The 23,464-nt window shown below is 36.3% G+C and overlaps 1 protein-coding gene across 3 annotated transcripts in view; it reads left to right on the top strand.

The window, feature by feature from the left end:
* Positions 1–23,464, top strand: part of RARS2 (arginyl-tRNA synthetase 2, mitochondrial) — a 66,357-nt gene that overhangs the window by 38,894 nt on the left and 3,999 nt on the right. For all 3 annotated transcript variants that reach the window (XM_069065112.1, XM_069065113.1, XM_069065110.1), the window contains exons 9-17: positions 8,216–8,374; positions 9,539–9,645; positions 11,890–11,985; positions 17,455–17,515; positions 18,427–18,503; positions 19,875–19,999; positions 20,926–20,993; positions 21,097–21,206; positions 23,124–23,219. In XM_069065112.1, coding sequence (XP_068921213.1) covers positions 8,216–8,374; positions 9,539–9,645; positions 11,890–11,985; positions 17,455–17,515; positions 18,427–18,503; positions 19,875–19,999; positions 20,926–20,993; positions 21,097–21,206; positions 23,124–23,219 — 899 coding nt within the window. The remainder of the gene's footprint in view (positions 1–8,215; positions 8,375–9,538; positions 9,646–11,889; positions 11,986–17,454; positions 17,516–18,426; positions 18,504–19,874; positions 20,000–20,925; positions 20,994–21,096; positions 21,207–23,123; positions 23,220–23,464) is intronic.

Raw genomic sequence — 23,464 nt, 5'->3', positions numbered from 1 at the left:
TAAGTAACTTGCCCGAGGTTACATGGCTAGTGTTTTTGTGGGTGTGTATGTTAAGTGTCTGAGGCTGGAACCGAACTCAGGTCCTCCTGACTCCGGGGCCAGTGAGACTCCTGACTCACTGTGCCACCTAGCCACACCCTTTGTTTTGAACCTAAAAAGACTGACTTAATGTTTTTAATGTTGTTTTTGTTTTGTCAAGGCGAGGGGTGTGGGGAGGCAGGGCAGTTGGAGTTAAGTCACATACCCAAGGACACTCAGCTAGTAAGTGTTACAAGTCTGAGTCTGGATTTGAACTAAGGTCCTCCTGACTCCAGGGCCAATACTCTATATACTGCGTCACCTAACTGCCCCTTAATGTTGTTTTTGTACTTATTTGATTTTATTTTATCTCTTGGACTGGTGACTAATTTTTTTAAATGTTGAATAATGTTAATGTTAAATGTTAAAAATGAATATTTTAAAATGTTAAAAGAAAAATGCAGAATTTTCATGCTATAAAGGAAGTTTACTTGATTTAAAAGAAGCCTATTATAGAATTACTTCTTATTTACATAGTTTTAGACAACTTGAGTCATAGAAATTCCTCTGGAAAAAAAAAATAAGTCATACAGTAAAAGCCTGGTATAACATGGTCTTTAAGGTCATTCTCCCTCAGCATCAGGATAAAGGGATTTCATTCCACTAAATAATAGTAGAACATATTTTATTTTTATATGGCACTTTAAGGTTACACGTGTTATAACTCATTTGATCCTCACAACGATCTTGTGAGCTAAGTGCTATTTTTTAAAAATAAATTGTTATTGATGTCTTCTGTTTTCAACATTATCATAGTGGCCTTAGATATTTACTATAGCTGTGTAAACCCTAGGCAAGGCACTTACCTCTGCCTCAGCTTCTTCATTTGTAAAGTGGGGATAATAATAGCACCTACCTTCTAGGATTCTTGTGAAGCTTAAATGAGGTGTAATATCTGTAAGGTATTTCTTATGGTGCTGGCATAAAATAGGGCTCCAGAAAAATGTAAGTTATTTTTATTATCATTGTTATCCCCAATATCTTCTCCCCCTCCCAGAAGGCTATCCTGTGTAACAAATAGTGCTTTTTTTTTTTAAAGACAAAAGACTTAGAAAAGAAAAAGATGAAGGAAAAAAATAGCACAGCTGATCAGTACATTGAAAAAGTATTAAAAAACGTGCAGTATGTAACCTCCACCTCCACGAAGGGGTGGGTTGGAAGTGTTCTCTCATATCTCTTTTGTTTTATTCCCTTTTGATTTTTTTGTGCATAGTTCTTTTTATTTACATTATTATATTTATCCTGTATAATGTTTTTTTGGTTCTTCTTATTACAGTCTGTATTAGTTCATGTAGTTCTTTTTGGATTTCCTTATATTAATCACATACATAATATTCCATTACATTCATATACCACCAATTCGTTAGCCATTTCCTAATTTGTTTTTGTTTTTTGCTTTTTGGAGGGTAATTGGGGTTAAGTAACTTGTTCAAGGTTACACGGCTAGTATTTTTGTGTGGGAGTTAAGGGTCTGAGGCTGGAATCGAACTCAGATCCTCCTGACTCCAGGGCCAGCGTTCTACTCACTGCGCCACCTAGCTGCCCTTAGCCATTTCCTAATTAATGAACAGTTTGCCTTGTTTTTAATTCTTTGCTAACACAAAAAGAGTTGCAATAAATATTTTGTTGTGTATGGGAACTTTTTCCTTATAGATGGCATTCTCAGGGAATAAACATAGTAGTAGAGTCTGTGATTCAAAGTGTATGAACATTTTAGTCACTTTATTTGCATAATTCCAAATGGCCTTCAAAATGGTGTACCATTTCAAAACTCTACCAACTCTGTATTCATATCTATCATTCCACATCTCCACTAACACCGACTGATACCATTCTTTATTATTTTAGACAATTTGGAGTGTATGTAGAACATATTTTATTAGGGTAATGGACATAGAGAATTTTTCATTTGTTCTTGATTCTACAAAGAATGCACAAAAACAGATGAAAAAAATTTTCTAACTGAATAGATCTGCAACAGAATTTTTTTATCTACAATTTGACTTTGTAAATACAAATAATTGGGTCCTTAGCTTTACTAATTCTTTTATTCACAAGATAACTCTCCATTGGCATTGAAGGAAAGGTAGTTATTTCAAAACTTTTTTTTTTTTACTTTCTGGATACTAGGAACATGAAATTCATCAGAAATCATTAAGTACATTTGGTGCTATGTCATGAGAGTTCTATGACTTACCTTGAATTTACAATCTAAAATAATATTAATGTGGCTGCATAGGTATAAATAGCAAAAAGAAAACATTAAACCAAAGTACAAATGGATACATTAATGAATTTTATTAACATTTTATCAAAATTAATCATGTAGATAAGAAATACAATTTAGATGTTACAGGTGTGTCTGAATTTCCTGTTTTGCTATTTATTTTAGGAAACTGAGCTAACTTTTATCTAGTAATATGTTTGATAGAGATATAAGTATTTTTTAAATTGGTAATTAAATTACTTGTCAGTTCCCTGTGTTAGGTAGGCTTTTATAAGTCAAATGCAAAGATAAAGGTTGTGTGTTTTTAGAATAAGTAATAGGTGAATATTTAATTGGAAAAGATTAAAGAGAATAGCTGTCAGTCAATCAGCAAACATTTGTTAATCATCTTCAATGCCAAGAATGAAATATTTCTGCTGCATCCTAAAGGGGAAGGCGACAAGTTTATAAATAAGGAATGTACCCATGGCAAAAATAGGGAAATCTGGAAAGGATTCAGCATGGGGGGAGCTGATAAGATAGTTTGGGGGTTTTTTGGTTGTTTTTTTTGTTTGTTTTGTTTGGTGTTTGGGGTTTTTTTTTTTTGGACAGATTGAGTATGAGATATCTCTAATAGGCAGTTAATGACATGGAACTTGGAAAATCAGACTGGATTGTATAGATTTCACAGTCATCAGCAGAGAAATAATTAAGGCTGCAGAAGCTGAATAGTTACTGCGAGGGAAAAGAGGAGAGGAAGGACCTAGGACAGAACCTTGGGAAATACCCACAGTAAGGATGAGAGTTGCTGTGTTGATGAAAAAGAAAAATAGCCACATAGCCCTTACCTGTGGCTTGTATAATTAGGCTAAATGTGGTCTAGTAAGTGCCTACTATGTACCATGGATTATGTAGTCGTCGGGGAGCTCATTTCTTAGGAGAGACCTAGCAGCTACACATATAAGTAACTACAATGTAGTTGCAAAGTAATTTCAGAGGGAGAGGGCTAACAACTGGCTAACTTGAGAGATCAAAAAAGCTTCTGGGATGTGGTACTTGAATTTGACTTTAAAGGTAGCTAGTAGGGATTCTAAGAGGTAGAAAAAGCCTGAGGACAGCCTGTGCAAAAAACAAGGGAACAGGAATGGAATGTCAAAGAAATAGTGAGTGAACGGGAATCGTGTGTAATAAGACTGAAGTTTCTTCAGCAAGGGTCTTACTTGGTTAGGTCTATGCTTTAGGAATATCCATTTTTGCAGCTGTGTGAGGTTTAGAGATGAGAGAGATGTAAGTCAGTGAGAAGCCAGTTAGGCATTGGAACAGTTTGGAAGAGAGGGGAGCCTAAGGTAAAGCTAAGATTCAAACTGCAGTCAGTTGACTCTAAATCCAAGTATTCCTCCTCCCAGAGATATCTCATTTTCTTTATTTTACTTTTAAAACATTTTTAACAGTTTAATAACAAAGTGCCTTTGCTGCAGTCACTTGTTTTATACATTTTGATATTGAGTTCACAAGATATTGACCCATATTCTTTAATTCTTCCTTATAACACCATGCTTTTACATGGGATATTGTGTTCCTTTCACAAACAGTCCATTATTCCACATCTATCCTTGATTATAGCCTGGAGGTTTTCTTTTTATTCTGCTTATTTCAATTAACAAAACATTTTGAAAATAAATCTATCCCTTCCTCTACTCTTCCCTTCCACTAACTCCCATACTGAGTAAATAAAAAAGAAAAATCTGAAAAATAAAGTCTTTGATACATTGCTGTATAATCCTGCAGAACAATTGCCACGTTAGCCATATCTGAAAAATATATATCTCTTTCAGCATTTTAAGTTTTTCACTTCCTAGGAGGTGAATGGTATGTTTCATTTTCATTCTTTTGGACTCGTGGTTTGTCATTGCATTGATCAGAGTTCTGATGTCTGTAAAAGTTGTTTTTCTCTATAATGTTATTGTCAGTATATAGATAGTTTTCCTAGTTCTGCTGCCAAAGCTATTTCTCTTTAGAATTGTGGCCTACACTTGAGTAAATGTGGCATGTTCTTCTAATTGTGCCTAGCAGCTACTCCTTGAATGAATAGAGATGAGATGAAAAGGGGTTAAGGCCAGACAAAACAAGACTAAACCTAGATGTCTGATGGCATTCCAGAATTTTGTAAGTGATTTTTTTAGATTAGCTGTGGTTTTAGCTTACTTGGTCCTCTGTACCCTTGGTATCAGGTCATCTAAGAAATGGCTTTGATGTTTTTATTTCTATTTTGCTTAAGTGGCAGATGCTTTCTCTGTTTTCATCTATTAATCTTGACAAATGAGAAATCTTGACAAATCATTCTTTTGAAGAAGGAATGAAAGGACTATATAATTGGTTTAGTATTTTAGTAATTAAAGAAAATATGTGCTATGCTCTTAGCTCTAAAATAAAGCTTTGCTAAACCATATCTGTCCCAATATCAAACTTGTAATTTAATAATTTCACCTGCATTTCCTTTGTTTTTTAGATGCACCTCCTAAACAAAGGTGTCTTCAAATTTGATTTTCTCTGAGAAAAGGCTTGTGTCAAGCATAAATTAAAAACCCATGCCTTTTATTTTAGAGCTGCATCTTGTTAAATCTATTTCATGAAGCAAGAATATATTTCTTTCAAACCAGGATAAATGTTAATAAAATTAGTCACACATTTTTTAATGTTACAGGCATTTGATACATGCCTACTAGGTTAGCCTATTGTGCTGGTTGATATTATGTGTCATTTGATTTTAATCTTCAGTTTAAACAAACGATAACATTCTTTAATCTTGTTATAATGGTTTCAGGAAGGATTTGGGAGGTTTTTAGAGTGTAGAAGAGAGAGATGTAGGATATTTTTACTCTCAACTTAAAGCAAAATAGATTAGAGGAATTTTCATTTTTAGGTTTCTAAGACTATACCTTCTGACATTTTTAAGCAAACTAAATTAATAGCTATATAGTTACCTAATCAAAACAGTTTCAGGAATCTTGCTTAAGGGTTTCAAATATACATTTCCAACATCTTTTCATAGTTCTGAAATTTGAGAGGAATATTTTTGGGTTATTTTCTCTAAATATGCCATATATAAAGCAGTATGTGTGAGAGGTAGACAGTGTACAAATACTTACACTCTCTTATTAGCAGTAGGAAGATGGATAGGCCAGGAACCAGGAAAACTACAGCTTATCCACATTTCTGCCTTTTTAATTTTTCATTAGTAAAATAATATTTATATAATGCTAGGCACTGGCAAAGATACAAAATTTGGATGATGTATTCCTCTTGTCCTCATGGAACTTTGTGTGTAGTAAAGGTATGTTACATACATAAGTAAATGAAGTTATATCATAATCATAGCAATAAATTATATAATAGAGATATAAGCAAAGTACTAAATACCTGAAGGGGAAAGAGTCACCTCTGATCAATCAGATATTTATTAAGTGCTTACTGTTAGACTCCAAGAACTATGCTAAGTGCATTCTCACTGGCTTTCCCCAAAGTTATCCCTCCTCAATTCCAGCTCCTAGTTTCCTTGACTTCTTTCAAGTATCAGCTAAAATCTCACCTTCCATAAGAAACTTTTTGAGGCAGTTAGGTAGTGGAATGGCTAGAGCACTGAATTTAAGTCCCTTCTCAGACATATTTTTAAAAATTGATTTATTTATTTTTAGTTTTCAGCATTCACTTCCATAAGATTTTGAGTTTCAGATTTTCTCCCCCATCCTCACCTCCCCTCTCCCCAAGATGTCATGCAATCTAATAAAGTCTCTACTTAGGCATTCATATTAAACATAGTTTCACATTAGTCATGATGTACAGAAAAATTAGGGCTAATGGGAGGAATCACAACAAAGAAGAAACAACAAAAAAAAACATTAAAAGAAAAGGAGAGCCAATAGTATGTGTCCATCTGCATTCAGACTCCAGAGTTCTTTCTCTGGATGTGGATGGCATTTTCCATTGTGAGTCTTTTGGAGTTGTCTTAGATCCTTGCATTGCTGAGAAGAGGTAAGTCTATCAAAGCTAATCATCATCAGACATTTATTAACTATGACCCTGAGCAAGCCATGTAGCCTCTGCCTCAGTTTCCTCAACTGTAAAATGGGGATCATAATAGCATCTACCACCCAGGGTAGTTAGGATCAACTTGAGATATTTGTAGACATTTTAGATATTTGTATTAGATATTTAGATATTTGTAAACATCTTAGCTCAGTGTCTGGCCACATATTAGGTATTTAATAAATCCTTCCTTCCTTTTTTTTTTTTTTGCCTTTTGGAGGGCAATTGGGGTTAAGTAACTTGCCCAAGGCTAGTTTTTCTTGTGTGGGTGTTAAGTGTCTGAGGCTGGAACGGGTACTCCTCCGGGCCTCCTGACTCCGGCCGACACTTTACACCTAACTGCCCCCTCCTTCCTTCCTTCTTAATGCTCATACCTTCCCTGTGAGATTACTTCAAATATAACCTATGTGTTTTTTGTAGAGCTTCTTTGCATGTTATCTCCATTAGAACATGAGCTTTTTAAAGGCTAGGATCATTTTTTGCCTTTCTTTGTGCTTAGTGCATATTAAGTACTTTAATTGTTTAAATACTTAACTGACTTGATATCAAGTACAACAAATAAAACAGTTCCCACTCCAAAGGACTTTATGTTATAATAGATACAAGTACATATAAAAATAAATACAACATTAGTATAAATGTGAATATACACAAAGCAGTTTTATATAAGGTAGAGAGGGAGGGCATTTACAGTTTGGCAAGGCTGTGGTGGGGGGGCATGCAGAAGATAGTGCTTAAACTGTATCCTAAGGAAAGAGACTCTTTGAGGTTGTAGAAGGAAAGGAGTGTTTTCCAAGGATGTGAGATGGTCATTGTAGAAGTATGGAGGTAGAAGATGGAATGTTGGTATATAAGGAGTAGAAAGAAGCCAGATACAGTGTTTGATCTCGACTTTAAAAGAAAAGTAGTCATTCTTCAGGGAGAGGAGGGCTAACTATGTTATACATTCAGCACGCTAGTTTCAAATCTGTCCTGCTTATCTGAGTTTTCTACTGAACCATCTTCTGCTCCATTCTGTGCATTTTAAAATGCTTTATTAATGTTTTCTTTCTTTTTTTTATTGCTATCTCACCAACTCATTCCTCCCCACAATTCTCCTGTAAAAAAATTTGTTTTTAAATCTTCCCTTGTGACAACAAATAGACATTGGCAAAAGCTAAATCCATACGTTGGTTATGTCTGAATGTTTATATTTCATTATTCACCTTTAGTCAGACAGACTCAGCTGGGTTAGTGAATGACTAAATCATCTAAGACAGATTGCTGTACCTTGCTTTGTCCAGGAAGTGAGATGCCATATTGTCTCCCAGTAGTGTATTCTAATATTTTTATTAATCTTAAAGTCAAAAGATCTTCTTTTAGTCAACCAAGATCTCCATAAAAATAATAATCTTCCTTCTTTTCTCTAAGCTGAATAGCCTCACTTCCTTTAATCTTTTCCCAAAGTATTAGCAGAAAAATTAACTTGACATTTTGAAAAAAAGAGACAGTATTAGTTTAAACTATGCAGTCAGACTGCTTTAGTAACCTTTACGTGAGCATTTCTGTATAATATGTGATTTGTTTTCTCTCTCAGGTTTTTGTTGTTGTTTTTCTTGTTAGAGTTGACAATAATCTATTGTTATTTTTAATTTTCCTTTTTATTATCATGAACTTGACCAATATTAATAAACATGAATCTTTCTCTATACAAAGAACAGAAAAACACTACATACATTTCACAGGGAGCTGCTATAGTGCCTTGCTTGTCTGTATCACCTAATGAACTTCCTTCCAGTCTCCTTTGATTATTATTTTAATGACTCACCAATGTTCTTTCCTTTCTTTCTGCCATTTTATATTTAGATTTATGTGCAAGTTAATAAGGAAGCAGCAGATGATGAAAATGTGGAGAAATCAGCACGTGAATTCTTTCATCGATTGGAAGCAGGTGAAAAGCAGGCACTTTCATTGTGGCAAAAATTTCGGGACTTGAGCGTTAAAGAATATGTCCAGATTTACAAGGTATGTGGAGGCCACTCCTTCTGACACTAGCATGAAGTAGAGTCACTGTATTTATGCAAACCAGCTTCTGATACTTGCAAACATAACCTCTTCCTTACTAGACAGGGCTTCAAATGTCAGTTTTTTAAATCATTGTTTCAAACCATGCAGGTTATTAAATGGATTCATTACACCTTGTTTGCATGATTGCCATATTTGTGAACTTGTATTGTTTCATGAAATTACTTGAAGCTAGGACTTAACAAAATTGTCCAAAATAATTAAGAAAAAGAATCTGCTTTATAATAGGCTTCAAAGAAAAAGTCAAGATGTCCCAATATGTCTCAATCAACACAAATATAATGGTCTTTATTGGGTGTGGTTTTTACCTTCTTGAACATCCCATTCCAGTTTATCATCCATTTATGTATAGAGGAATAACTGCCCCTAAAGTTTCTATTATCAGACCTCCAGCATATTGGTTAATAAGATAAGTTGTTCTTAAGGAAAACATCTGATTCTTATCTTTTCCAGAATATGAATATACCACTTCTATGGCATTCTTTTTTTTTTTACATTTATTTTTAGTTTTCAATATTCACTTTTATAAGATTTTTTTTCAGGGTGGCTAGGTGGCACAGTGAATAGAGCACCGGCCCTGAAGTCAGGAGGACATGAGTTCAGATCTCACTCAGACACTTAACACAAAACTAGCCATGTGACCTTGGACAAGTCACTTAACCCCAGTTGCCCTACCTTCCACCCTCCCCCCAAAAAAGATTTTTTTTTCCCTGTGGCATTCTTGACCTAGCAATATGTAATCTTTTTCTTTTCTTTGGTAGATTAGAGGATCGGTCCGATTTTTAGTTTTGTTTGAATCTAAATAAAGTTTTCTTCTTTTGGCCTTTTTTGGGACAGTAGGACAACCCAGCCTCTATCTTAGAAAGAGTAAAAAAGAGGTGGGGAACCTGCAGCCTCAAGGCCACATGTGGCTTTCTAGGTCCTCAGGTGCAGCCTGTTGACTGAGTCCAAGTTTCATAGAATAAATCCTTATGTTAAGGTGATTTTTTAGATTCAGTCAAGGGGCTACACTTGAGGACCTCACGTGGCCTTGAGGCCACGAGTTCCCCAGCCGTGGAGTAAAATTTAACCTTTTACCCTGACTTTGTTTCTGGAACTTTTTAGCGGCTTGGAGTGCATTTTGATGAATATTCGGGAGAATCATTTTATCGAGAGAAATCTCGGGAAGTCTTAAGGTTGTTGGACAAGAAAGGACTACTACAAAGAACAAAGTAGGATCAAAATAATATTTTTTGCTCATTATGTAATACACTTTGGAATGTATGCATTCTTTTAGTAATAAAGTACTTTTGATTTTTCAAAGTGATTTCATACATATATAACATCCTGGTAAAAAAAAAATAAATGTTATTCCCATTTTATGGTGAGGAAAACAAGTTGCCTGATGTTACACAGCTCCTTAATGGGATAATCAGACAATTAGCAGTGTTTATTAAGTGCTTCCTCTGTGCCAGACACAGTGTTAGATACTGAAAATGCAAGAATAGAAATGAAACAGTCTTTGCCCTAAAGAAGATGATGTTTTATTAGAGAGGAGAGAACATTATATGTATAAGGTAATTTTTTTTTGAGGGAAAACACTAACCACTACAGGTATCAAGAGAGACCACATAGAGAAAATGGTGTATGAGACGACCTTTGAAAGAAACTACTGATTTTTAGAGAAATAGATGAGGAAGTAGTGTTCTCTAGGCATGGAGGACAGATTGTACAAATAAAAATAGCTAATGTAAAGCACTTGAAGGATTGTGAAATATCTTACATAAATATTATTTCATTAGAGTTTCACAACAACCCTGCGAACTAGGAACTATTGTCCCCATTTTACAACTCAGGAAACTGAGGCTTATGGAGGTTATGACTTTCCTAGGATCATATAGCTGGTAAATGTCCAAGATGGGATTTGATTCCATGTCTTTCTGTCTGGTTTGACTGCACCATAAAGTGCATGAAGGCCAGTGAAAAGCTTGTATGAAGAGAAGAGAAATAGGTTTGGAAAGGTAGGTTGGAGCCAGATTGTGAAGAGTTTTAAATGGAATTCAGAACAATTTGCATTTGACTCTAGAGATAATGAATAGCTCTAGTCAAACTTTATATTCTATGGAACCTTCCTTTATTCCCCTTAAGTTGATGATGACCATTTTGCCCTCAAGTATAAGGAGGGCAATGATGTGACTAGAGATGTCCTTTAGAAATATCACTTAGCAGCTTTTTGTAGCATGTATTGAAGAAGGAAGAGACTTGAGGGAGGAGCATCTATTAGAAGTCCATTGAATTAAAAGTCTGGGTCAGAGGTGATAAGAATCTGAACTGGGATGGTGGCCCAGTTGGAGAATGGAATGAAGGAAAGAGCTTGGAGGGGAGAAATGTTCTGGGGGTAAATTGGACAAGACTTGGCCACTGATTGGACATGTAGGGTGAGGGAACACAGAAAGTCAAAGATGACCCTAACCTTGGTCATGTCCCCAACAGCAATAAAAACAAGTTCAAAAGATGAATTCTGTATTACATATGCTAAATTTAAGATGCCTATAGGACGTCCATTTCTAAATGTCCAAGAGATGCTTCATGATGCTGAACTGGAGCTCAGAAAAGAGAATAAAGATGAATATGGATCTGGGAGTTTTCTGCTTAGAGATTAAAATTAAACCCAGGGAAACTGATCATGTCCCTAAGATAAAATATTAGGGCCCAAGAGGGGTATACCTATAGTTAGAGAATACGAGAGGGTGGTGATGCTACAGAGGAAAGGAATAAGCATTTATATGACTCCTGTTGTGTATCATGCACTGTGCTAAGCACTTTACAAATATTATCTCATTTGAGACAACAACCCTGGGAGGTTTATTGATCGTTAATAGAAAGGAAGGATTTATCTTTCACCTTTGATGATATGGTGCTAACATTGATCAGTCTTATTGTCCCTCAGAATTGACTTGATTTCATTATAGTCATTATTTATTGTCTTCTGGTCTTACTTTTGTCATTCTGCATCATTTCACATAAGTCCAATATTTCTCTCAAGGCTTCATATTTGTTTCTTACAGCACAATAATATTCCATTAAATAATATCTAATGATAATAGCTACATATACTCCTTACTGTGTGCCAGGCACTCACTTGAGCCTTACAACAGCCCTGGGAGGTACTTTTATTATCCCTATTTTATAGATAAGGAAACTGAGGCAAAGAGAGTTTAAGTAACCCAGATAGGTGAGGCATCTTCTGTATTAATAATTGGAACTAAAATTGAATATTGTTGAGGATTTCATGTTAGAAACAGCATTGTTTTGATGGGGGTAGGAAGAACCTCCACAGATACTGGCTTTCAGAGTTTTAAGAAAGCAATTAGAATTTTGTTTTGTTAAACAATGGATTTTAATATGTTAAACCATATATGTTATAATTCATAGTTTTATATATCATTTCATTGTTTTCCTTTTTGCATTTCTAGAAAAGGAACAGCCATAGTAGATCTTTCTGGAAAAGGAGACCCTTCTTTGAGCTGCACTGTAATGCGAAGTGATGGGACTTCTCTTTATGCAACCAGGTTGGTACCGTCTTCAAAAATGACCTTAGGATATATATGTTTTCACATGTTCTTTGGTCAGTAGTAAAATGTTGAGAATACAGGCTCGTAGACTGAGAGCTAAAACACACTTTACAGGTCATTTGGGGAAAACCTGAGAGGTATTTTTACCATAGAATAATATAAAATTTTAGAGGCATGTCTCATTACTTATTAAAATCAAGGCTTATTATTCTCAGAGAGGTCAATTATGATCAAAGTAGTGACTAAAAAAATGTAGCTCCAGGTCAAGATGGCAGAGTAGAAACAGGACCTCTGTGTGGCTTTGGATCCCACCACCTCCAATTCATGTAAAAGGGGACTCTGAACAAACTTTGGAGCTGCAGAACCCACAAAATGACACAGAGAAGCTAACCTCCCACTGAGGACAGCCCAGCAGGCCGGCAGAAATCAGCCAGCACAGTGCTCTGGGAGCTGAGCCCAGCCTCACACTAAGGCTTTAGCCCCAGGGCGGACCTGACCAGCCACCGGCTGGAGGGACTCCACATCACCAGCAGCTGTGGTGGTCCAGAATTATCAACACATAGATCCTAAGGACAAAGTGAGAGGTCAGTGCAGTCTAGACTTTGGGACCCAGTAGTTGGGAGTGCATCGGCTTTTGTCCCCAGGGTGAGAAGCCACTGAGGCATGCAGCCCAGCCGCCCCACGTGGTAGCTTCAGCTCCTGGTCTGCAGAGTATAGTGGGACCAAGCGACCAGTCTGAGGGGTAATAGCTCTTGCTTTAACCTGCTTGGATCTGGATTGCGGTCTAGGGTGGTGCTCCTGGGGTGTGTGACCAGCTTGCCAGAGCATGTGGAGGCTTCAGAGAGGGCACCCATCTAATACCTCCAGCAGCTGAGAAATCCCCAGCATTTGGAACAAAACTCCCCTGTCTGGTGGCAGAGTCCTACTGTGGCAAAAAGCCCAAAAAAAGTCAGTTAATTGAGTGGCAACATGACCAATCAAAGGAAGCAAAGCAAGCAAAGCAATCCAATATTAGATTCCTATTTTGGGGACAATAAGAATCAAAGCATGGAACAGGATTAAGACAGTGAAGTCAGAACTCTTGTACCAAAAGCTTCCAAGAAAAATACAAGCTGGTTACAGGCCATAGAGGACCTTAAGAAGCAGGTAAGAGGGGCAGCTAGGTGGTGCAGTGAGTAAAGTGCTGGCCCCAGAGTCAGGAGGACCCAAGTTTGGTTCAGGCCTCAGACACTTAACACCCACCAAAAAAACTATCCATGTAACCTTGGGCAAGTTACTTAACCCTAATTGCCCCCCAAAAGGGAAAGAGAAGTGGAGAAAAAATTGGGAAGAGAAATGAGAACAATGCAAGAAAATCCGAAATGAGAGTCAGCAGCCTGACTGAGGGAAATAATACCTTAAAAAATAGACTAACTCAAATGGCAAAAGAGGCTCAAAAAGGCAATGAGGAGAATGCCTTAAAACGCTGAATTTGCCAGATGGAAAAATCTCAAAAGCTCACTGAGGAGAATCATTCCTTCAGAATTAGACTGGAGCAAATGGAAGCTAATGACTTTATGAGAAATCAAGATGCTGTTAAACAGATCCAAAGAAATGAAAGAATACAAGGCAATGTGAAGTATCTCATGGGAAAAACCACTGACCTGGAAAATAGATCCAGGGGAGAGAATTTAAAAATTATTGGACTACCTGAAAGCCATGATCAAAGGAAGAACCTAGAAATCATCCTCCAAGAAATTCTCAAGGAAAACTGCCCTGATGTTTTAGAACCAGAGGGCAAAAGAGAGGTTGAAAGAATCCACCCATCACCTCCTGAAAAAGATTCCCAAAAAGAAAACTCCTAGGACTATGATAGCCGGGTTCTGAAATTCCCAAATCAAGGAGAGAATATTACAAGCAGCCAGGAAGAAACAATTTGAATATTGTGGAAACACAATGAGGATAACTCAGGATCTGGCAGCTTCTACACTGAGGGATCAAAGGGCCTGGAATACGATATTCCGGAGGGCAAAGGAGCTGGGACTAAAACCAAGAATCACCTACCCAGCAAAACTGAGTATCATGTTTCAGGGGAAAATATGTTCATTCAGTGGAATAGAGGACTTTCAAGCATTCTTGATGAAAAAACCAGAATTGAATAGAAAATTTGACATTCAGATACAGGAAGCATAAGAATGTAAACAGGGAAAAGAAATCATAAGGAATTTATCAAAGTTGAACTATTAACATTCCTATGTGGAAAAATGGTAATTGTAACTGATGAAACTTTTCTCAGTATGAAAATAGTTGAAGAGAATAGAAATACACACACACACACACACACACACACACACACATATTGGAGAGTATACGGGCATATGAATGCATATGTGAATGTGTGTATATATGTTTACAGGTATACATAGATAGAGGGCACAGGACCAATTTAATAGGAAGGGATGATACTTAAAAGGTGAAATTAAGAGGTGAGAGAGGAATATAATGAGAGGAGATGGAGAGAGACAGAATGGGGTAAACTATCTCATATAGAAGAGGCAAGGGGAAATGGTTACAATGGAGGGGAAGAATGGGAAGGCAAAAGGGAATGGGTCAACCTTATTCTCATTGAATTTGGCTCAGGGAGGGAATGAAATACACACTAAATAGAGTATCTCACCCTACAGGAGAGTAGGGAGGAAGGGGATGAGAAGGGGAGATGATGGAAGGGAGGGGCAGGCTGGGGGGGGAAAGGAAAGTTGGAAGCACCCACTTTTGAGAAGGGACAGGATCAGAGTAGAGAATAGAACAAGTGGGAGGTGGGATAGGAGGGAGGGAAATATAGTCAGTCTTTTACAATGTATCTACTATGGAAATGTTTTGCATAGCTATAGCTGTACATGTACAACCTATACTGAATTGCTTATCTTCCCATTAAGGGTGGGTGACAAGGGAGGAGGGGAATGAATCTGGAATTCAAAGTTTTAAAATCAAATGTTTAAAAATATATATACTATTATTAATACTATTTTACATGTAATTGGGAAATAAGATATACTGGCACTGGGGCATAGAGATCCACCATGCCCTACTGGAAAAGTGGAAGGGGGCATGGGATCAGATATGGGAGAGAGCAGACTGGAGGGGGGGACATCCTGTGGGACTGCTATTTTGGGGCAGTGGGTAGGGGAAAAACGGGGAGAAAATTTGTAACTCAAAACATGGCGGAAATGAATGATGTAAACCAGAAGTGAATAAAGCATTTGGAAAATGAAAAAAAATGTAGCTCCTTCAGAGCCAGGAATATTTTTTTGCCTTTCTTTCCATCCCCCACACTTAACACAGAGCCTGGCAATGGAGTAGTCACTTAGTACAGTGCTTGTTGATTACTTGATGTGGAAGGTACTGGCTGAGATATCCCTAGGGTGCCAGAGCATATTTATAGCTTAACAACATAAGATATCCCCAGGCATTGGCTCAGTATTTTTTGTTTAATTTTGAGTTAAAGTAAATATGTTCTGTTTTAGGTATCTTCACCAAAAAAAATAAGTGTCCTAAAATTGAGCACTAAAAGGCAACCTTAATATCAGTCAACAAGTCATTCTTAAATACCTACTATGTACCAAAAACTGAGCACAGTGGTTCAAAAAGAAAGTGTCTGCCTTCAAGGAGTTTACATTCTATTGGGGGAAACAACGTGGACATAAATATGTAAAGGATATAGATAAAAATAGGTAGGCAAATACATAGCTCCATCCTCTGTGTGTGTGTGTATTTACAAATTAATGTGCAGTAAAGACTCAGGAGGTGAGGGTAAGGGGGAGTGAAGGGTTACGAAAAACTTCATGTAGAAGATGGTGCTTGAGGTGAGTCTTGAAGGAAACAGGATTCTGAAAGATAGAAATGAGTTGTGAGTACATGTAAACAGCCAATGCAAAGACATAGAGACAGAAGATGGGAGTGGTGTATGTAAGGAACAGCATGAAGACCAGTTAGATTGGACTGTGGAGCTTATGAAAGTGTATAATCTATAAGGCTTGAAAGGGATATTGGAGCCAGGTTGTGAAGGACTTTAAATGCCAGAAATGTTTTATCGTCCTGCTTTAGGAAAATCACTTTGGCAGCACTGCTTTTCTGTTCCAAGCTTTTTCTTTTCTTTTTTCTGTTGAGGGTATCATCATCTTTCCAGGTAATCAGGTTTGCAGCCTCAGAGTCTTCAACTTTTCTCTGTCTCACACTCTTCATATATAATCAGTTCAGTTCTATATCCACAACTTTCTCATATCTCCTCTCTTCTCACTAAACTTTTATCCCACTATTTTACCTGTTGTTGTAATACCCTCCTGACTCATCTCCCTTCTTTGAAGGTTTTCCTTTTTCAATCCTGCCTCCACACAGCTAAAAAATTACTATTCCTTCAAAACAGGTCTGACCATGCCACTCCTCTGTTCTAGAATTTTCAGCGTCTGGCACATAGTAGATTATTAATAAATGCTTATTGAATGAGTAATATATTCAGTATACACAATATGTTATTTGAGGACCCTTTCTTATTGTAGTGTGATGTAAGTAATGGCTAAGATAGATGTCACCATCATTTTTTTTCCTTTATTATCATTCTTTGCCATCACCCATTAGAATAAAACTTCATGACAATTGTCTATTAATAAAGTTAACAAGCTGAATTTATTGAGCTCAGTTAGTTCTGGGATAGTGCAAACAGGAAAAAGAAGAAAATAGAACACCAATAAAATTAATAAAAGTACAGCTGCAATAAGCCCTCCTGTTTCTGGGGCTATGTCCATTATGAACATCACCTCTGTACTTTATACATAAGTGAGGTCTTTGCCAAAGAAATTAATATTCAATCATATTAGTTAAGATTTACCTATATATATAATACAGTTAAGAATACCTACTTTTTCTAATGATATAAGTTTAAAAGTCATGTTAATACTGGCAAAACAGTAGTCAAGTAATTGGTGTTCAGCTTTTTTTACTTATTTTTTCCCCTAATTTTTACTTGAGAAAAAAAGGAGAGAAATAATAAGTAGGTGATTGTAAAATCTCCATGGACATTTAGCTAGTTTCATACTGTTTCTTAAACAGTCCCCTACATAGTAAATTTGAGGGCCCCTAGATTTGCATTTGGTGGTACATGTAACATTCTGGAAAAGTTGCTTCACATCGCATAAAACAGATGGGGAACTGTGTCCACAAGGCCACATGTAGCCCTCTAGGTCCTCAAGGGTGGCCCTTTGACTGAATCCAAACTTCACAGAACCAGTGCCTTTAATAAAAGGATTTGTTCTATAAAACTTGGACTCAGTCAAAAGGCTGTGCCCAAGGACCTAGAAGGCCACATGTAGCTTCGAGGCTGCAGGTTCCCCATCCCATCCTAAAATATTTAGCTTTTTTTATAAGATCTGAAGAATGTTGTCAGAAGTACAAAGATCTAAGGAACTTCTAATTTATGAATTCATTTTTCAGAGATCTTGCAGCTGCTATTGATCGAATGAACAAATATAATTTTGATTCAATGATATATGTGGTAAGTAAACAAAATAAAAGAGTAGAAAGCTGGAATTCCTTCCTCATAAACATCAATTATGCAAGTGGGCCTTTGGAGCCATCCTGGAAAGCAGTAAAAGAGATTAATTTCTGCCTAGTGTATTAGATTGCTACCGGAACAATGTAATACCAAGCATATTTAGACAGCAGTTTTTAAAGAAAACTTTAAAGAAACAGTCCCTTTTGCTTCTTTAAAATAAAATTTTACTGTGGCTTGAAAAGGCATTGCCATATCATCTTTGCCATTATATCATGTAGTTTTACTCTAGTGCTGGGGTTCTTAATCAGTGGTACACACTCACCCTCCCCTTGGAGAGGGAATAGCTCCATTAACTTTTTAAAAATATGTTGTTAATTGTATTTCAATATAATTACTGCCCTTTGTAAAAATCTTGTGCATTTATTCATTTTTCTAAAAGGGGGTTTCTGGATTTAACCAGACTTCTAAAAAGGAGGTCCATGACACAAAAGTGATTTAAAAAACTCCTGCTTTGTTGGAAACTGTACTATAAACAGTTTCACCTGAATGAAGGCTCCATCTGCTACCGTTTCTCTTCTATTACCATTCCCAAAAGAGTCTGCCTTTAACACTAAAACTTAAGAAATTCTTTGCTGTGTTTAAAATAAAAATCTTAAAGGTTAGATATTACCAATGTTTACTATCACTATAGAATGCCACAGTTTTTGTCTTGTTTCTCCATCATATTTTATAATCTACATTGGTATACTGGATGTATGTATATACAATTATCTACTTATTAACCTAGTACACTAATTTTTGTCACTGTTATTGTTTAGTGGGATATAATGTTAAATTTGCATAGGTTTTTTTTTTTCTGTTCTACATTAAACTTGAAATGCCCCCTTTTCTAAGTTTATTTTCTTTCCAAGACAGATAAAGGCCAACAAAATCATTTTCAGCAAGTTTTTCAAATTCTGAGACTCATGGGATATGATTGGGCAGAAAGGTAATGTCTATCTACATGAGTGACATATTTCTAAGCTTTGGATAGCAAACAAGGCTAACAATAACTATTTGACAAATTATCAAAGATCTGAAGTCAGACTTTACTTTTTAGGTTAATAGCTTTCTATAGAGAGAATGAGTATTTTAAATTTTGTGTATATCTTTTTTATATTGTGGCTATATTTATAACTTCGAAGTATTATTTTTATTAACATCTTTTGTTTTTACATCACCTGCATTTCCCAGGACAGAGAATGAACCACCTCCTATAACACAGAATACGAGGGGGGAAAGTCAGTTTAGCAAAACTAACCAAACACATCAGTCCAGTATTTGTAATGTTCTTCTTCAACCTACTCCTCTACCTTTAAAATACATAGGGGATAGGTGGAGGTTCACTTTCATTTATTTTCTTTGGGGCCAAAATGGTCATTATAATTTCACAGCATTCACTTTCAGTCTTTTTGCTGTTCTTTCTGTTTTTATTGCTGAAGTCATTTTTTGCATATTACCTCCTTATTTCACTTTGCATCAGTTCATATAACTTCCCATATTTCTCTGTGTTTATCATAGTTCCTTGTTTCTTACAGTGTAGTAATACATTTTTCAGGTACCCGTTTGTTTAAACACTCTGTGCTCACAGGGCGTCTACTTTGTTCTTTGCTGTTACTAAAATTGTTCCTATAAGTAATTTGATGCATACAATACTTTTCTTTTCATCACTTACCTCCTTAGGGATAAATGCATAAGAGTACCCTCTCTTGGCTAAAAAGTATAAACATTTTAGTCATTTAGTATAATTCCAGATAACTTTCTGGGGTGGTTGGACCAACTCACAATTATTATGCCACAATCCCTCCAACATTGATTATTACCATCTTTTGTCATCTTGTCACTTTTCTGGGTTACTGAAACTTAAGGGCTATTTTGATTTGCAGTTCTCTAATTAGTATTTTGGCAGTCTTTCGTATAACTTTAATAGTTGACAATTCTTTTGAGAACTGTTTGTTCTTATGCTTTGACCAGCAGTTATTTACTCCACATGAATTTGACTTTTTACTGCTCTCAGTTGCCTGACTTTTAAAGTTCTCATCTCTTTTTACCCAAACAAATGGAGTTCTTCATATTACTTAAGCATTACTTCAGTAATTTGATGATGACCTATTTTAAGTGAGCAGGCTTTTTTCACTCAGGTGTTTGATTTATTCAGATCCTTCTGCTATTTTCTGAAGTGGGGTTATTGAAAACTTTGATCTCTGCATGTTAAGGAGAGTATTTCCTTCCTAATTCTTTTAAATTCCTTAGCTAGATTAACTCAGTTGTCTATACTAAGTAAAAGGCATAAAAGTTCAACTCCTCTCTCCCTCTTCAGGTGTCAGCATGTTCCCTTTGGAGTAGTGCAAGGAATGAAGACTCGAAGAGGAGATGTTACTTTTCTGGAGGATGTTATAAATGAAACTCGCTCAAGGATGCTAGAAAACATGGCTTTTTCCAAGAGTGAGCTCACATCTTTTCAAATGCTGTTGTACTTAGAACTGATCTGTTGCAATTTTTACATGGAAGTGTACTATAGTTAGCACAATTCACTAGTAAGAGGAGCTTCCATCAGTTAGGATACCAGAAGTCTTCCAGATAAGCTCAAGCGAAGTTCCCATCAGTAGCCTGAACTCTGAATTAACTCTGTCACACCTGTAGAGGCAGCTTCAGTCTGCCTTAATTTCCACATGAGCTATGAACATTCTATGGTATACAATTTTGCTTATTACAATACCTTATTTTTTTTTTAAAGCAATTGGGGTTAAGTAACTTGCTCAAGGTTACAAGTCCAGTTATTTCTGGGTGTGGTGCTAAGTATCTGAGCCCAGATTTAATCCCCAGGTCATCCCGACACTAGGGCCGGTGCTATTACTCACTGCGCCACCTGGCTGCCTCTAAGCAATTGGGGATAAGTAACTTGCTCAAGGTTACACGTCCAGGTGTTTCTGGGTGGGTGCTAAGTGTCTGATCCTGGATTTGATCCCAGGTCATCCCGACTCTGGGGCTGGTACTCTTACTCACTGTACTACCTGGCTGCCCCTATACCTTATTTCATAATTTCACCTTTTCTTTTGGAAAAACGAATGACTGCTATGTTATCCTACAGAGTTTAACCAAAAAAAAAAAAGTAGCTTGAGGAAATAAAAATAGTAATATTTTACTTACCATCAGATGCTGTTTCCAATTCCTAGCAAATGAAATATGATTTATTGAGTAGAGTCAAATTGGTCTAATATAAGAAAATAAATTACTCATTGTGGACCTAGCTTTTGCTTGTTTCCTATTCTTCACAAACATTTTAGGCAGATTATATTCTCCACTTAAATTGTCTGGCACGGTGTCCTGTACATTTAATCCACTAGCTTTTGTCTGTCAATATTTTACAGCAACTAAAGAACTGGAAAATCCACATGAGATTGCAGAAAGAGTTGGACTTGCAGCACTCATTATTCAGGTCAGCTGAAATTGTGCGTCCCTGTCTCAAAGATTGACACTTGTAAAAAACCTTTCTTTTGTTACTAGAAATGAAGCTGCAGAATTCTTCTTTATCCTTTCAGGACTTCAAAGGTTACCTGTTGTCTGATTATAAGTTTAATTGGGACCGAATTTTTCAGAGTCGAGGTGATACAGGAGTTTTCTTGCAGTACACACATGCCAGGTTGTCTAGGTAAGTTGAGGCTCCTGGGAAAGTATCCCTTTTTCTATCCCCCTCTTGCTTCCTTCCCTCCAATGACAATAATCTGCTGTTGTACCCTTCTAAGACCAGGTTGCTCTCATTCTGTTTCTAAACCTCCCATCACCAATACTTGGGCCTGGACCAATAGCTATAGTTTATAAATAACTGCCTATAATTATAAGATAATTGACTTTTATTGTATGTGGTTGTTATGTTTTAGAGTACACGATTCCATGTACATGAGTCCATTGTATCTCCAAATTAATGTTATTTCAGGCTTCTTCTACACCTTGAAAAATATAAAAAATGTTGAATTGCTTACTTGCCCTCAAATGGCCATTCTTTAAATAGCACTAGTAATCAATAATGGAGTGAGGGAAAAGGAATGGAAGTGGGAAGACTAAAATGGAAGAATGTAAATAAAGTCAAAGAATAAAATTCCCAATTTAAAAGCTAAAACAGCAAAGTAAATGTTATTCCTAAACCCATGGTAATTTACCTTTAGTTTATCACATTTCTTAGTCAGAAACATGTCTAGGTCTTAGACTAAAAGGGGTAAAAAAACAGAACAAAAATTATTTATACAAGACCCTGAAGCACAACTTAACAGAATTCCAAAAAGATCAAACAACTTCATCCATCAGAGCCTGGAGTGTTCCCTTTGAGTCAGAATGCCTAAGCTGTTTGGGGGAATCCTTGATGACAAATTCCCTACCTGCCCCTGTAAGCAAGTTGTAATCAAGTATTGAATTTGAGAGTTCTTCAAGGAAAAAAAATATAGCAGTGTTATTCTAACTTCACTTCCCTGATTTCAAAACTGTTCTTACTTCTTCTCTAGTCATTTACTATTTAACATCTTGAGTTCCAATCCAAAAAACAATTATCACCTAATAATGTGTAAAATGCTATGACAGGCCCTGAGGACAGAAAGTCAAAATGAAAAACAATCTCTACCCCTGAGGAACTTGTATTATTATTGAAGAATACAGCATATAAACAAATAGAAATGTATAGAGAGTATTTGAAACAGGAATGAGCACTAAAAAGTAAAGGGATCAGGAACACCTCCCCTTAGGAAGCACATGAGCTGAAGCTAGTTAGAAGAGCAAGAAAGATATTGCCTTTCATATGAATAGAAGAGTTCATAATCAAACAAGGGGTAGATCTGATCACAAAAGATGAAAGAATTTTTATTACATAACTTAGAACTCTTTGCAGATTAGAACTACTGTTAATTGATGGGAGGACCAAGAGTGGAGAGATCTTTAAAGCACATTTCTTTGATAAAGGTCTAATTTTCAAGATATGTAAGGAATTCATTGAAATTTATATGAACCATTCCCCAGTTGATAAGTGGGTAAAGGATGTTTCTCAGGAAGAAATCCAATCTATAACCATATGAAAAAATACTCCATATCACCAAAAATGAGAAAAAGGAAAGTTGAAGCAACTCTGAGGTTTTACCTCCTACCCATCAGACTGGCAGAGTTAACAATGTAAGTTAATGACATAAAATTAAGGTTGATGTTAAATGCTGGAAAAGATGAGGAAAAACAAGCACATTAATATGTTGGGAGACTTATTGATTGGTCCAAGCCATTGGACTTGGGAGATGGGAAAGGAAGAGAGAAGGATAGAAAATAAATGCTAGTTAATTGAAAAAAAGAAAATTTAATTGGAAAAAATACTAAAACATTACATAAATGTGGTTGCCATTTTGTACCTTTTGCAAACCTTTTTCATGTTCTTTAATGTTTTAGAAGTTCAGTTTCTGATGTGTAGTAGGTGCTTAATAAATATTCGTTGAATTGAGCTTATTGTGATGCTTGTCACGAGCAGATAAACTGTATGGCTGTATTTAATTCCTGTGCATTCCTTTCCTTCTCATTTTGGTCTCTTGAATTATAGTTTAGAAGAGACATTTGAATGTGGTCCTCTTAGAAACATTAATGCAGCTTGCTTACAAGACCCACAGTCAGTTTCCATACTCCAACATCTCCTCAGGTAATTTTCAGTGTAAAAGTATGTTTCTGTTAATTGGAGTTACCAGTAGTGTTCTATTAAACATAATTAGGTCATCTACCTTTTTTTTTTTTTTTTAAAGCAATCGGGGTTAAGTAACTTGCTCAAGGTTACACGGCCAGGTGTTTCTGGGTGGGTGCTAAGTGTCTGAGCCCAGGATTCGATCTCCAGGTCTTCTCAACACTGGAGCCGGTGCTCTTACTCGCTGTGCTACCTGGCCGCCCCTC

The sequence above is a fragment of the Petaurus breviceps genome, unplaced genomic scaffold (assembly GCF_028583685.1).
Source record: "Petaurus breviceps papuanus isolate PSGF00001 unplaced genomic scaffold, PetGlider_PUasm1.0 90667, whole genome shotgun sequence".
Taxonomy (NCBI): domain Eukaryota; kingdom Metazoa; phylum Chordata; class Mammalia; order Diprotodontia; family Petauridae; genus Petaurus; species Petaurus breviceps.
This window is presented reverse-complemented; position numbering and strand designations above follow the sequence as displayed.